Genomic DNA, 14,795 nt, shown 5'->3' with positions numbered 1-14,795 from the left:
AAATGATATATAAAATTCGAAGATGTAGTTAAAAAGGGAGTTTTTCAATTTTTCCTCTCCAACTCTCTTTCACCCTCCTTTCTCTTACTTATTTCATCTCACCTCTAACTTCAGCCACCCAACTAGATGGCTCTCCGCCTTGTTCTAAACAAAGTGAACCGGATATCAACAAATACATTAAATATTAACCCAATAAGCTAATGTTTGAAAATGAAAATGGGGACTAAAAGTTGTTTAGAACTTTGACAAGCCAGCAAGGATCGTGAGGGTGATCATAGAAGGCGAAATGTTTGGTTGGAAAATTAAAACCCAAAAGGACCATCTTTCCTTTGGGATGCAGAGAATAGAATCAAAGTGGTTTTTAAGTTGTTCCCTTTATGATCAGCCTAAGAAAAGGGCTTTTGTGGCTACTTCAAAATTCCAACCTCTTTAAATTAACTTTTCCCTAATTATTCAACTATATAGTATTAAATCGATACCAAATAATTTATGTTTTCTCGGTTAAAATTTTGACATATTTCAGCCCGTTTCAGCCAATACCTATTGACACAAAATTTTAATATTTTAAATCTAACTTTTAATATTTTTTATTTTAACTACTTTAATTTCTATAATTAAATTTAAAATTAATAGTTATTAAATTAAATTATTAAACTTAATTAATAACTTTAAAACTTATATTTACATATAAATATATTTATATGGATGTAATTAAGATACATTCGAATGTATATATGATATTTACTTTATTTTTAACTAGAATAATATAATTTATTCCAAGTATTGTCTACTAGATAGTTGATTGATCCCCAACAATCAAATGTATTGTCTTCCTCGAGGACTTTGGCCATTGTACTTTGCCCTAGTGATATCATGGTTGAAGGCGCAATATGTTGCTTAATTATTATTCAAATGTCTTATATTGACATCATTTCTGAATCTTACAAGTAGGGGTGTTCATTCAGTTAACCGACCCGAAATTACTATAATCGAATTAACCGGCCTTCCAAAATTTTTAACCGTTAACCGAACCGATTTTTTTTTAAAAAAAATTAACCGAACCGAAATTTTTTCGGTTAATAAGGTCGGTTAACCGAATTAACCAAAAAGTATGTATTTTTTTTATTTTTGGTTAAAAATTACCCGAATTAACCGAATTAACCGAATTACTGAAAAATACCCGAATTACCTGAATTTTTTTATTTTTTATTTTTAAAATTTAAAAAATTTATAAATTATTAAAGTAAATTGGGTTTTAGACTTTAGTAAATTGGGTTGTCTTTTAGTTTTAGTTTTATTGGATTGGGTAATTTGGTAAACTTTAGTTTTAGTTTTAGTTTTATTGGGTTGGGTAATTGAGTTTGGGCTGGGTTGAATAATTTTATTTATTAATTTTTTCGGTTAACCGACCGGTTTCGAACCGAATTAACCATTAACCGAAAAATCATAAAAAAATTAACCAACCCCCGACCGAAAAAATTCGGTTAACCGACCGATTAACCGAATTTGGTCGGTTAACCGAATTTTTTCGGTTTTACCCGAATTATGCACACCCCTACTTACAAGTATCACCAATCAATGCATTCTTGACTTTACGAATTAGGCCTATTGGGTATGTGCTCTTGGCATTTTGACGCACAAAAGCCTCTATCAAAGAACAATATTTTCATTTATTGAGAAATCGATTAACTACTTAATGGATAACACTTTAAAAATATCTTTCGAAAAGGTCGACCCATCAACAAAAATATATAAAAAAATAATTAAAAATATAAATAAATTCGAAATGATCCACCAAACCATACTAATACATTACTTTGACAAAGGTGATTAATTTCTTTATATAGGCTTAGCCCCTCTGCCCTAGAAAGGCTTCATGATGACTAAAGTGGCATGGGTGAGCAACACTTTGAATTTTTAATTGAGACTTTAAAAATAAATGATTTGTGGCCTTGACTTCATGCTTCATCATACTTTACTGCAGTTTAGTTTTTAATTATTGCTTTATATATATAATGCCATCTAATAGATGCTTAACAACAGTTTACTTACATTACTTTAATATTGCTTTAAAAAGTATGATATAATATCATTTTTAAAAATTTTAATTTAACAAGAAATATTTTTGAAAAGATAAAATATTCATTTAAATGATATTTAAATTTATTAATACTATGATATATAAAAAATATATCGATTTAATTTATAATAAAAATTATTTTATTGTAATTCATTATTAATACTTTGATGTATGAAATATAAATTTTAAATACTTTTTTTACATTAATCTTATCATATATGCTTTATATATATATATAATGTCTAGAGCTACTCATAACCCCCGAACCCTTAAATGAGAGGATAATGCGTTTCAGCGCATTTAAACCCATGTCCTCTTGCTAGGGGTGAGCGTTCGATCGAAGTGAGACGAATTGAGTGAAATTTTTTTGAGTTAATTGAGTTGACTAGTCCTATTTTATCATCCTAACTTGATTTGAAATTTTTTTCTAATCGAATCGAGTGAGATGAAATTCAAGTCGAGTCTAATCGAGTGAAATTATTCAAGTTAAATTAAAAAATTAAACATGTTAAATTAAAATCTTATTACAGCATAACTAGTTTCATGTTAGAGCACCTAAATTTGATATTTGAAAACCTTTTCAAAGCAAAATAATAATAAAAAATGCTTTAGTACGATAAACTTTAATCATTAATTAACTTATTTAGGTTCTCAAAATTATTATTCTAGAAAATTTTTTAATTTTTTAAACTTCTTTTATATATTTTTAAGGATATTTTTTTTGAAAATTTTATAAATATTTTAAAATTTAAAAGTTATTTTGTATTTTTGAAAATTATTTTGAATTTCTTTTTTTTTTTAATTCAATTTGCTCATTTTCAAACTTGATAGGGACCAAAAGGCAATTACACCAATCTGTTATTTGAATTATAAAATTCAACTTGATTCGAACTTGAAACTCGAATTACTTATTTGAGTTTACTCGAACTTCGAAATTTTTTTCGATTTTTTCGAATTGAATCGAGTTTTACTCACCCTTACCTCTTATACTAGCAACAATGTCAATACCGATACCAACCAAACTAAAATTCAATCCACATTTTAAATACTTCTTAAGTAATTAATTCAATTTTTTGTAACATTTAATTTAAATATCTAAATAATATTTTAGATATTTAAATATACAAATATATAAAATTACATATTTTAAATAAATTTCTAAAAGGGAAATGAAAGGAACATACTTTTGCTTATGATAAACTAGAGTAAATATTTAACTTACCTCAACAGTAATTTTCGAAAAATCAAATTTATGTTTGGTTTTAGGAAATAAATACAATTTTCGTTTTTGTTTTCTTGAAAAATAGAAAAAAAAACATGTTCGCTTGAAAATATATGAAATAAAATATTTATTAAAAATATTTCGTAAAATTGAAAAAAATTCCTGACTCAAACCCGTATAAACACAAAAAAAAAAAAATCTTTTTTTAAACATTTTTTCCAGATGTCATAATCTAATTGGCTAAAGAAATTCTTCATCTCCTCTGGTCTAGTCTATATATATGTGTGTTGTTTGAAAGGCCATAGACCTTTGTCTTGTTCTTGCATGAATGTGATGCGAAAGCCTTGAATAAATAGGAAAACAAAATCAACCCCACTTCTCTTAATTTTTGTTTCTATAATTCTGTTTGGGGAGGTTTAATTCAATCAAGAGTTAGCCAGTTTGGTTGTCAAATGTCTTACAATATATCTGTTCCGCCTGATACATTCAATGAGCACTTCCTGTTTGATCTTCCTTTGGTTCCTCTCTACGATTCCTCATCCGTTTACAATCTTCAATCTTTGATGACCCAACAAAACCCAATGGACGAATCCAATTGTTCAGACCAGTTGGTTTCAGGGTCGCCATTAACGGACCAGCTTGAAAATCTCAGCCTTTATCAAACTACCCACTTTCCATCTTTCTCATTTGATCCAAATGCAGCAAACGAGTACCAAAGTTCCAGCAGCTTGAGTTTTCCGGCTGTTAAAAATGAAGAATCTCTAGTGGATTTCGATTCTGCTTTTAATATTGACAATGTAGCAAATTACTTGCAAAGGAGCTTTAGTAGCAATTCTTTCGAAACAAAGCCTAACTTTCCCTTCCAAACCGCTCCTAATTCTCTGATGGAACCCCAGAATTTTCGAGGCCAAACCGCTTTCAGCTTGCCGGAAAACACCTTTTTCGCCGCACATATGAGGAAGGTTTCCAGCACCGGCGATTTAGAGGTATCCAGCACCACCAAACAAATTATGTTATTCACTCTGTCTTTGTTTTTTTTTTTTAAATCTTGTTTGTTCCTCGACGATTTAGAATATGAGAAACGTGAATGACAACCAAAGGTCGACTATAGAGAATTCGTTAATAGAAGAAGTACCGTTCAAAGTAGGACGATACAACCCAGAAGAGAGACAAGAGAGGATTTCAAAGTACAGAGCAAAGCGTAATCTAAGGAACTTCAACAAAACAATTAAGGTTTTCACAACCTTTTTTCAATGATGATTATTGTTAATTACTACATTAATTTGTTTTTGATTGTGTTCTAAACTAGTAATTACGGTTTGGTTTGGTTTGGTTTATGTTTGATTGCAAAGTATGCATGCCGTAAAACACTAGCAGACAATCGTCCTCGTGTACGAGGCCGGTTCACTCGCAACGATGACACTGTTGAGACTCCGAAACTCGCATGTAATTCAACTAGAGACGAAGACGAAGATGAGCTATGGGTACTGTATTCCAATCCATTCCTCATAGTTCAATGTAGCACCATTAATCGTTTCTGTATCTGTATCTGTATCCAATACAATACAATATTTCGAAAAATGTATCATTTTTCTCATTTTTTTAATGTATTAATTTGCAGGCGTTACATGAGGTGGAGGATGAAATCATGGGCAGAGCAACATTTATCAATAGTTTTAGTCAACAAAATCAGTTTCCATATCACCATGGTTGTTTCTGATATAAGAATATTGAGAATCTCGTTTTCATATTTTTATTTCATTCAAGAAAAAACATATCTGATTGTAATATAAGATTGGACCAATCAAACCTGCTCCTTACCTGAAAATATATTTTACAAAAATAAAAGTTATCCAAATTTTGAAGTCATTGGCGCATTTGTTTCTTTAATGAAATTGTAAAAATAAAGAAATAAATAAAACTAAGAATTATTCCCTTCATTTTCTTTAATAAATTTTCAAATATCCTTATATATTACCTAACTTGATTTCAAATCTTTGATCTCATCATCATCATTATTTTGTTGTAATGAAGTTATGCTCTTTATTTTGAAGTGCACACACTTTAAATTTAAACAATGAATTTTATGACAATATTTTAGTCTCATGATAGTATATATTATATTCAGTTGAATTTTTTTTACCTTAACCAATGGTCGAGGGTTCGATCCTTATGCTGAGTATGGTGTAATTTTAAAACTCACGACCAGCGGAAGATTAATAACTGGGCTCACTCGGATAGTACTTTGAGAGAATACTACTATATAAATTACTATTTTTTAAATAAAAAAGGACAAAATTTCTTCCCAACTCATCATTTAAATGGTTATAATTGTTAATTTGGGAGATGCATGTACATGGTATAGACATAGTTCATTCTTTATATGAAGTGGAAGCACTTTAAAAAGTTCAAATTGTAGTATATGTACATGCAATGATAATGTCAAGCAACTTTACTGTTAAATTGAGAAAAATAAACTCCAATGGAAGGTTGATTATTTATCAGCATAAAATACACTTAAAAATCTATAGTGGGTAGAGTTACAAATTTTCTTTTCTTTGTTATAAAGCAAATTGATGGATTTGATTGAAAAAAAATATAACATATATATGATGATATATTCTAAAGATGGATTCATTAGAATATGGATTGGTATGGTCAAACTCTACTTTGCTACATGGTTTTTCTTAGGCTACACCATTTATTTTATTTTATTTTCTTCACTTGGAAAACAACTATAGAAAAGAGGCCTATAATAAAATTTCAGGTTTTTTTATAAAAATATTTTTAAAATTAATTAATTAATTATCAAGATAGAGTGAAGGGTACATTAATTACGAAAATTGTATGTTTGTTATACTAATTTTAATACAGTCTAATATATTAGCCGCATCATTGAATTTTTTTTAAAAAAAATTGATAAGAAAAAAAGCTGAAAAAGTTTTAGTGAAAAAAATAATAAAAAACTGATTTATGATTCCAACACCAGATAATAGATTTTTCCCTAAATTTAATCCCTAAAATCACTTCTACTTCCAAGCTTTTAATACTTTTCCTAACATTATCATTTACCAAACTAGAGGAGAGTAAAAGAAAAAGAGAGGAAACTAACTTTTTTTTTATTAAATCAAGAGAGCGCCGTTTGACACATTGACAACATTAATTAAATAAATATTTTTTTATTTTTTAACTTTTTTAAAAAAAATTATTGATACCGCTAATATGTTAGATAACATCCAAAATTATTATAGTAAATATCTTATTTTCGTAATTAATTTATTTTTCTTAAATTTTTTTATAATTTTAATATTATTTTTATGAGAAAGCATAAAATTTCCAATGAGAAGATAACAGTCAAAGCAATTTCCCAAGTGTAGATTGGTTTGTTTATTGCAACCCTTTTTGAGTGTTGTCCAATCCAGGGGCCATAATGATGGGTTAGCACTTAATGAAAAAGTGGGTGGCATGAAAATTGATTCACTCTATGGAGAAATATATATAAACCCTTTGTTTGATCGTTCTCATTCCACTTACACTATATTTTTACTAAATTCCGGGAAAAATATAAATATATATGTTCTCTGTACGGTAGCAGTAATTGTTAAATGTTAATCACGTGGTGTGGCTGATCTTATGTAGAATTAGAGGTTTAATTTTCATTTATAAAAATAGAATATATTTTGTGGGGTGTATTTTGTATTTATTGAATATATTATAGATATTTAGAAAAATGTTCGATGATTTATCGAAGAAGAGGTAAAATAGAGGCGACGTTGCAACGATACGATTAAACCCCAAATAATGGTGGTAATGTCGTGATGAGTATGCATAGGACGTCATGACGATTTCTCCAAGTTATACAGTCGTATTTTAGACTCCAAGCATGACTTTTTTTTTTCCAGTTGGACTCTGATTATTCTAGAGATATTTTAATATGATTAGAACCCTAATTTAAGTCTAATTAAAGGGGTCATTGTATCCTGTCAGACGCACCAATCAGTAAGGGCTTTTCTTGACGGCAAAAAGATGTAGCCATATATGGGTTTTGGTGAGAGTTTCATGGTAACTATAGAGAGAAATTTGTTTTTAGGGTTTGAGTTTGTAGATTCAATACATTTAGGATTATTTTCTCCATATTATACCATCTTTTATTTACTCATTTAGTGTTAAGCCAATATCTCCTTTACATGTGATTTTTCCCTCTTTAAAGATTTTACACGTAAAATATCTGTCCGTTCTTTTCCACTTTTACTATTTATATTGAGAAAAGTGAAATAATGGAATTGAAAGAGATTAGAGCTGTTTAAAGAATTAATCTGGTTGTTTAAAGACTTTTTTCTTTTTCTTAAAACAAATAAATGAAGGTTGTTGGCAAGAAAGCAAATAAAAATAATAAAGGGTGAGGCAAAGCAGATGTAAAGTGAAAGCATGTGTCAAGCTGATTAACACATATCAACCTATACTTAAATATCATATAATGGCATATAAAAAAGAATATATATGTATATATATATCCTGTCTGTCACTGATGGCAAAGTGATTAAGTGTCAATGGAAAGCAATATAGTGAAATGCTTTGCTTTGCTTACCATTTCTTGTATTGATAATTATTTATTATATTAAATATTAACTCAAAATGAGGACTCAAAAGTTGTTTAAGCCAAAAAGAATATTTGGAGTGATCATAAAAGGCCCGTTTTTTTTTCTTTTGGGATGCGGAGAATAGAATCAAAGTGATTTTTTATGAGAAGTCTAAGGAGAGGGCTTTTGTGGCTACTTCAAAATTCCAATAACCTTTTATTTTTATAATGTTCGAGAGGAACTGAATCACAATGTTTTGAGTTTATATCATTTTAGTGTCAAACGAGAACTCCAATCATTGCTTTAAATAAATTTTAACAGCCAATGGAGTGAAATGGGTCAGATTTCAACTCGACTCGATGCTCCTCTACAAACATGCTCGAACCTCAACTTGACTCTATCGAATCTCAAACTAGAAAATTAATTTTATACCTTACTTTTATTTGAATTGAAGTTAATTCAAACTTTTTTTTAATTGTGATTAATAAATTAAAAAAATAATTGTCATCACTTCCCATTGATTTTGTTTTGTCCCTTTTTTTTTTTTTGTTCAACGTCGAATTTGCTGATAATGGTTTACTTTTTGAGGTGTTGTGATTTACAACAAAGACTATGCTTCAGACGACATACATAAGAAAAGAAAATGAAAATGAGAGGGAAATTTGGGAAAATAAATTAAAAAGAGAATCGTGTGTAGAGGTGTGTTTATCTAAAAATTTAGGCCCGTTTGTTAGGCCCAAAAAATGAGCCTAAACTTTTGTCTAAGCTTGACCTGGATAAAAATGTAAAAGTCCGAGCCCGACTCGGTCCGCCCATATTAATTTTTATATTATTTTAAAATATATATAATTCATCAAAAATACTAAAAACATAAAAATAAATATTTTCCAACAAATTGAAAATAAAATTTAAAAAATATGTATACTTAAATAACACTAAGATAGATGTAACTTAACAAGTAAATGCTTCTAAAATAATAATAAAATTAACAAATGTCTTTAAAATAATAACAAAATTAACAATAAAATAAGTTCTATACAATATCCAAACAATAACAACAAAATAGTAGCAACATAATAGTAAAATGGTAGCAAAAAAAAGGAGAAAACAATATTTAAAAAAATAGATTTTTTTGTTATTTAGTGAATTTGGGCCCGAGCCAAAAATGTCTTACCCGAAGCCCAACTCATTTTTTAAATGGGACTTATTTTTTGTCCAAACCCATTTTTCGAGTCTATATTTCTGTCCAAACCCTCCCAAATTTCGGGTGGTCCGACCCATGAACATGTCTAATGATATGATGTAGCGTGATAATTGCTCATCTCATTCTTTAATCATGTAATCAGAGTTTAATTCTTATTCATGAAAATAGAACATATTTCATGATCAATTATTTACCTCTTCAAGAAATACTTATATGAAAACAATAATCATCACTACTAATAGTGAATACCTTTGTTATGACAAAAGAATACATAAAAAAAAAACCAACTTCATAAATATCTTGAGACGGTTTCTTTTACCATCCCTAAGCAGCCCAACCAAATTTCCTTAGAAGTTTAAGGCTACGACTTTTGTTAATTTTTACAAATATAAAGGAATACCCATATCATTGACCGTGAAAGTAAATTTTTTTGGCGACAAATATTTGATTTAAGAGTAAACTATAAAAATAGTTAATTTTGTTTGTTTCAGATTATATTTTAGTCACTTATGTTTGAAATGTTATGTTTTAATCACTTACGTTATCATTTTATTACGAAATAGTCACTTTGCTGTTAAGCTCTGTTACCTCCCTAACGATAATCCTACATGGCAATCCAAATGGGTTTTAAATGCCAACTTAGATGTCCAAGATGAAAATAGTTTTTTTCAATCAAAACGGAAAAGAAAACTAAAAGAAAAGGAGACAAACGATTTTTCTTTTCCAGTTCAAGGTATAAATAATTTAAAATTTTCAATTAATTAAAGTTATTTAATTAAAAACTTATTCTCATCCCAGTTGGACATCCAAGTTGACATTTAAAACCCATTTAGATTGCTATGTAGGATTGCCGTTTGGGAGGTAACAGAGCTTAACGGCAGAGTGACCACTTCGTAACAAAACGATAACGTAAGTGACTAAAATGTAATATGAGGGAAACAAAAGTGGTTTCATCAATAACACTGATAATATTTTAAACAGATTGATTAATAAAATTTCATAGTTGAAATTATTATTTTTGTACGTTTGTCTTCAATGATTTTTCACATGAAAAACAAAATGAATAAGCAAATATTGACTCACTCTTTACTTAAGTTTAAATAATATTAAGTTGCATCATGTGGCCGGATCGTAGTGTAGAAGATAACTTATATTAGTAGGTCATCTAAATGATACATACTCTGATGAATCAAAATTGAGCAGTTGATTCAATAAACTTTATGTTTTCTTTTGTGTTTGATTGAGGAGATACTTTGTTTTGGGTATTGAAGCGCTTTGTTTTGGGTATTGAAGCGAATGACTCACAGAAAGATAAATACACAAGTGTAATTGTCTAGACTAAGAATACATCAGACATGACCCATGCCAAATTTATCTTGAATCCATTTATGAATTTATTCACTTGTAAGGTTCATGGTATGACTTATCGAAATCCTAAGTAAGTGACAGACCATGTGTATTTAACTCATATATTTTGATATATTGAAAACTTGTGTTCCATTGGTCGAGGGTTGAAAGCTGGTAAGTTGGGTACGCAACTTATGTATGACATTATTTCATTTACAATAGTGGAATTCATAGCCCAATAAAGGATAAATGATATCCTCTTAGTGACATTAAATGGTTTATGAAAAAGAAACGTGCCCATGGGTCATTTGTCCAAGACGAAAATTTTATTTTACTATTTGCTAGTAATAATTTTTTTCATGGTGAAAAATTCAATGGTTATTATGAGATAAAATATGATAATATTGGGTGAACAGATTTCAACCAAAAGAGATTAAGGGCATCGTAACACACAAATAACAATGTCATTGAACGAGAAAAATAAGTTGTTTTCGTAATGATATACAATAAGAGAGAGTTCAGTCATGGTACTTTTAGTGGATTGACTCCATGAATAAATAATGTTGTAATTAATAGATAATAGTCTGAACTTAAATACAAATTATTTGAGCCCTAATTATGTATGTCCAATTGGTCCTTCCGCTAGCTCACATAACATTGTTTGAATTGCAACCAAAATTGATATGTTGAATGAATGAAAATGATGAAAAGAGAAATAAATTACACATATTACTATCCATAGTAAATGCATTTTCTCACAAAAAAGAGAGAAACTTGGAAATCAATTTAGTTTCTTTGAATTATTATTTAATTGATTGCAATTAAATAATTGAGTTCAAAGTAAAAATTAGATTAATTAGTCATTGCAATTTTATCGAACGAGACAATTAAATTTATCTTATTATAGATTCTAGTACGATAAAGCCATCATAATTTTAACAAAATTAAAATTGAGTTTAGAAAATAATTTAATTGAAAGAATCAATTAGATTATTTTGGAAATAGAAAACATGTTATTGAGTTGGAAAATTATATGAGTTTGTTTTAAATAAGACTAGATAAAACATACCCATTGTATTCGATACATGAAAACCAATAAGCCTGCATATGATAGGGGTGGGCGATACATTGGGTATCCCCAATGTGTGTGCTGCCCTCTACATTGAGTCCTAGAGGAATTCTTGTTTTCTATTAAAATATTATTATTTTTCCTATTCTGGCAACATTTGTGGTTTTTCCCTGTATATAGGGACTATGAGTTAAGTAAAATATGCATAATCATTGAACATAGTTATTATGCCGAAATTTAGTGAGATTTATTTTTTCAAAGTAAATTCTATTTTTATGAGAACTTTGGGTTATTGTTTTGGTTTCACTTTACCCATGGAGAGAATTAACTTTTCCCGCTGAAAGGTTAAAGTTTTTATTCTGTGTTTGGTTCAGAAATTATCCCACTCTTTAAGAAATTGAAGGTTTGAGAATAGCAAAGAAAATCATTTTGCTTGAATACCAAGAATAAACTAGATTTTGTTGAGTTTAAAAAAAAACAGGTACTAATTTAGTAAAGTTTATTGCTATAGATAACAAAAAAAAAAACATTTCGGTTTTATGAAAGAAAATTAATCTGCTTGCAAAACTTTTATTTTCTCAATCAAATTTTCCAACAATTGGCTTAAATTATTTTGCTAGAAAAATAAGGGGAAAAAAACCTAGGATTGATAGTGGAGAGGTGAGAGGGGTTAGCCCAGTGGTGGCTCATAGCAAGGCCAAAGCTAAAGGCTTATAGAGGGGAGAAAATACTACACCAAAGAGAAGGGAGAAAGGAAAAACATTATTTTCATGCCAATTTGTAATATCATTGATTTTAATTTTTTTAAAATTTCAATATCCACATTATATTCGGATTAAATTTAGAGTTGAGTTAGATCAAATTTTTAAAAGAGATTAAACTTTCCACAAATTATTATTTTTTATATATAAAACTCGAATAGAAAAACTTATTTAAAGAACCTCTAATCCTTACCACTCAATCTAATAAAATTTAATTATTTATTTAATTTCGACCGCATGCAAGAAACACTCTTTGATATCAATTATGTTTTTGTTTCCCACAAAGACAAGGTCTCTAGGCTTTATAGCTCTTCCATACCCAAATTTCCTCCATGTGCAAAACTCATATACATCATTCTACTTTTTAAGATCAAGTTATTTTCATTATTATGACACACCCATGACGTGGATGATAGAAAATATTTTATGTGAAAAATATATTTTTTAATAAGTTATTTAATAATGATTATTAGTGAAGTGGTAAAGAAGTTATATTTAAATTTATTAAGCATGTGTTTGATCCTTAGATTTGTTTTATTTTTGTTTTATTAAACTACTTTTTAACATACTTGTCTTCTTTCTTCAATTTAATATATCATATCACTTTTAATTTTATTTTATTTTAAATTAATTATAAAAAAATAAAAAATTAAATCAAATAAATTTTAATAAACTCAAAAAATATTTATTTATTTACATGAATAACATACAAATTCTATATCTTCTACTATTCTTACATGTTTGAGTTTTATGTACAATTTTATCTTAGCAAGCTATTATTCAAGTTTATAAGGTGAACGTATGTTTTTCATGTCCATGTGAGATATCATTGCTTCTTATTTGGAACATGGATTTCAAACTTTGGCTAAGTGTATTTAGAGACTTAGATGCAGACTGGTTGTGTGGTTTCTCGATGACTTTTGGTAACGATTTTATCTTTAAAGTAGAAACAATAGCAGTTTTGGAAAGTCTTCTTATAGTTTGAGAGAAGGGTTTTAAATAGATAGAGGTTGAATGTGATGATGCACTACTGGTAGAATTTCTTTTGGCTGGTGGGGGAGACAACAATTTGGTAGAATTGCTCTTGTTGCATCAAATCCTAAGGAGTTAAAAGGGTAAGGATCCACCATATTTCAAGAATTCATAATGGGGGTTCCCGATTATATGACCAAATGTGCTGCTTTTGAAAGTTCAAGTTTGCAAGTGTAAAAGGTCTCCCGGTTACAGCAAAAGGATTATTGTTAGCTGATCTAGTTCGGTCAATGTCGAGTTAAGATTTAATCGATTGATGTTTTCGCTTTATGATATTATTTTTTACCGAAAAAAATTACGATAAAAGTTAGACATTTAATAAGGAATATTTAGATAAATGAGTTCCTGAATTGTAAGGACAAAAAAATTAACAACTCTTACATATATTATATTATAGAATCTATGTATAATATCAGTAAAAAATAAATTATTAAATTGGGTTTTAAATTCTAATGGATTAGAGGTGTTCATGGGCCGGGCGGCCCGCCCGAAATATGGGAGGGTTCGGGTAAAAATATAGGCCCGAAATATGGGTTTGGGCAAAAAAATGAGGCCCGTTTAAAAAACGGGCTGGGCCTCGGGCACGACTTTTTTGGCCCGGACCCGGGCCCGGCCCGGCCAGAATATATAATAAAAAATATTTTTTATATTTTTTAAATTTTAAATATTTTTAAAATATTTTTAAAATACTTTTTTTAATTTTTTTTAAAAAATTGGTGTTTATTTTTAAAAAAACGGGCCGGGCTCGGGCCTAAGAAATTTTTCCCGGGTCTGGACAAAATTTTAGGCCCAGATTTCGGGCCGGGCCGGGCCCAGGCCTAGTATGCGGGCCGAAATTTTTTATGGGCCCGGCCCGGCCCATGAACACCTGTATAATGGATATTGGATTATAGTATTGTATAATATTATATTTTGTATTTTTTATAATATATAATTTATATTTAATTATATGTATTTGAGGTTAATAGAATTTGTAAATGTGGAGGGTTAAATTTATTGAATTATTTAGAATTAGGATCAAAATAATAAATATTTAAATATTAAGGACTAAATATGTTATTATACCATTAATAATTTAATCGAGAGTAATCAAACAAGAAACGATCTGAAATTAGTAACAAAATTGAAAATTTTCGTAGTTTGATAACTAAAACAAAAACACGCTTGATTGTATAATTCTATACTTCACCCTTAAAAATCAAATTACGGATTTTTATTTATTGGGGAAGGGCTCGCCCCCTTTTAGGCTCAATACTTTGCATTTGAATTTAGGTTAGAATATTATTAGTTCTTGTATTTATCTAAAATTTGATATTTAATCCTTATCCTTTAAAAGTTAAAATTTCAATTTTTTATATTTTTTAATTTAAAAATTTTAGTCCAATTATTATCATTGTTGACAATTTTCATCGAAATTTGTCAATCAACATGCCAAGTCGACAGATTTCGACAAAAAATACTAAAATTGTTAATGATAGAACTAAGTTTTGATAAATTAGA

The 14,795-nt window shown here is 28.7% G+C and overlaps 1 protein-coding gene across 1 annotated transcript; it reads left to right on the top strand.

Annotated features, from left to right (window-relative positions):
• Positions 1-3,600: 3,600 nt before the first annotated feature.
• On the top strand, positions 3,601-5,160 carry LOC121219909 (two-component response regulator-like APRR5). Its single transcript, XM_041098662.1, has 4 exons — positions 3,601-4,288; positions 4,374-4,535; positions 4,655-4,786; positions 4,924-5,160. Exons 1-4 carry the CDS (start codon positions 3,755-3,757, stop codon positions 5,020-5,022), a joined length of 927 nt encoding a protein of 308 aa, XP_040954596.1. The 5' UTR covers positions 3,601-3,754; the 3' UTR covers positions 5,023-5,160.
• Positions 5,161-14,795: the final 9,635 nt, after the last annotated feature.

Source organism: Gossypium hirsutum, chromosome D08 (genome assembly GCF_007990345.1).
Source record: "Gossypium hirsutum isolate 1008001.06 chromosome D08, Gossypium_hirsutum_v2.1, whole genome shotgun sequence".
Taxonomy (NCBI): Eukaryota; Viridiplantae; Streptophyta; class Magnoliopsida; order Malvales; family Malvaceae; genus Gossypium; species Gossypium hirsutum.
The sequence above is the reverse complement of the archived record's forward strand: the minus strand, read 5'-3'. Positions and strand labels throughout refer to the sequence as shown.

What these genes read in the sequence shown, in the direction of transcription:
- LOC121219909 (XM_041098662.1), top strand. Translation starts at nt 3,755, where the DNA reads ATGTCTTACAATATATCTGTTCCGCCTGATACATTCAATGAGCACTTC. An exon ending in CCAGCACCGGCGATTTAGAG is followed by an intron (nt 4,289 to 4,373) that starts GTATCCAGCACC and finishes TCGACGATTTAG; the next exon opens with AATATGAGAAACGTGAATGA. An exon ending in ACTTCAACAAAACAATTAAG is followed by an intron (nt 4,536 to 4,654) that starts GTTTTCACAACC and finishes TTGATTGCAAAG; the next exon opens with TATGCATGCCGTAAAACACT.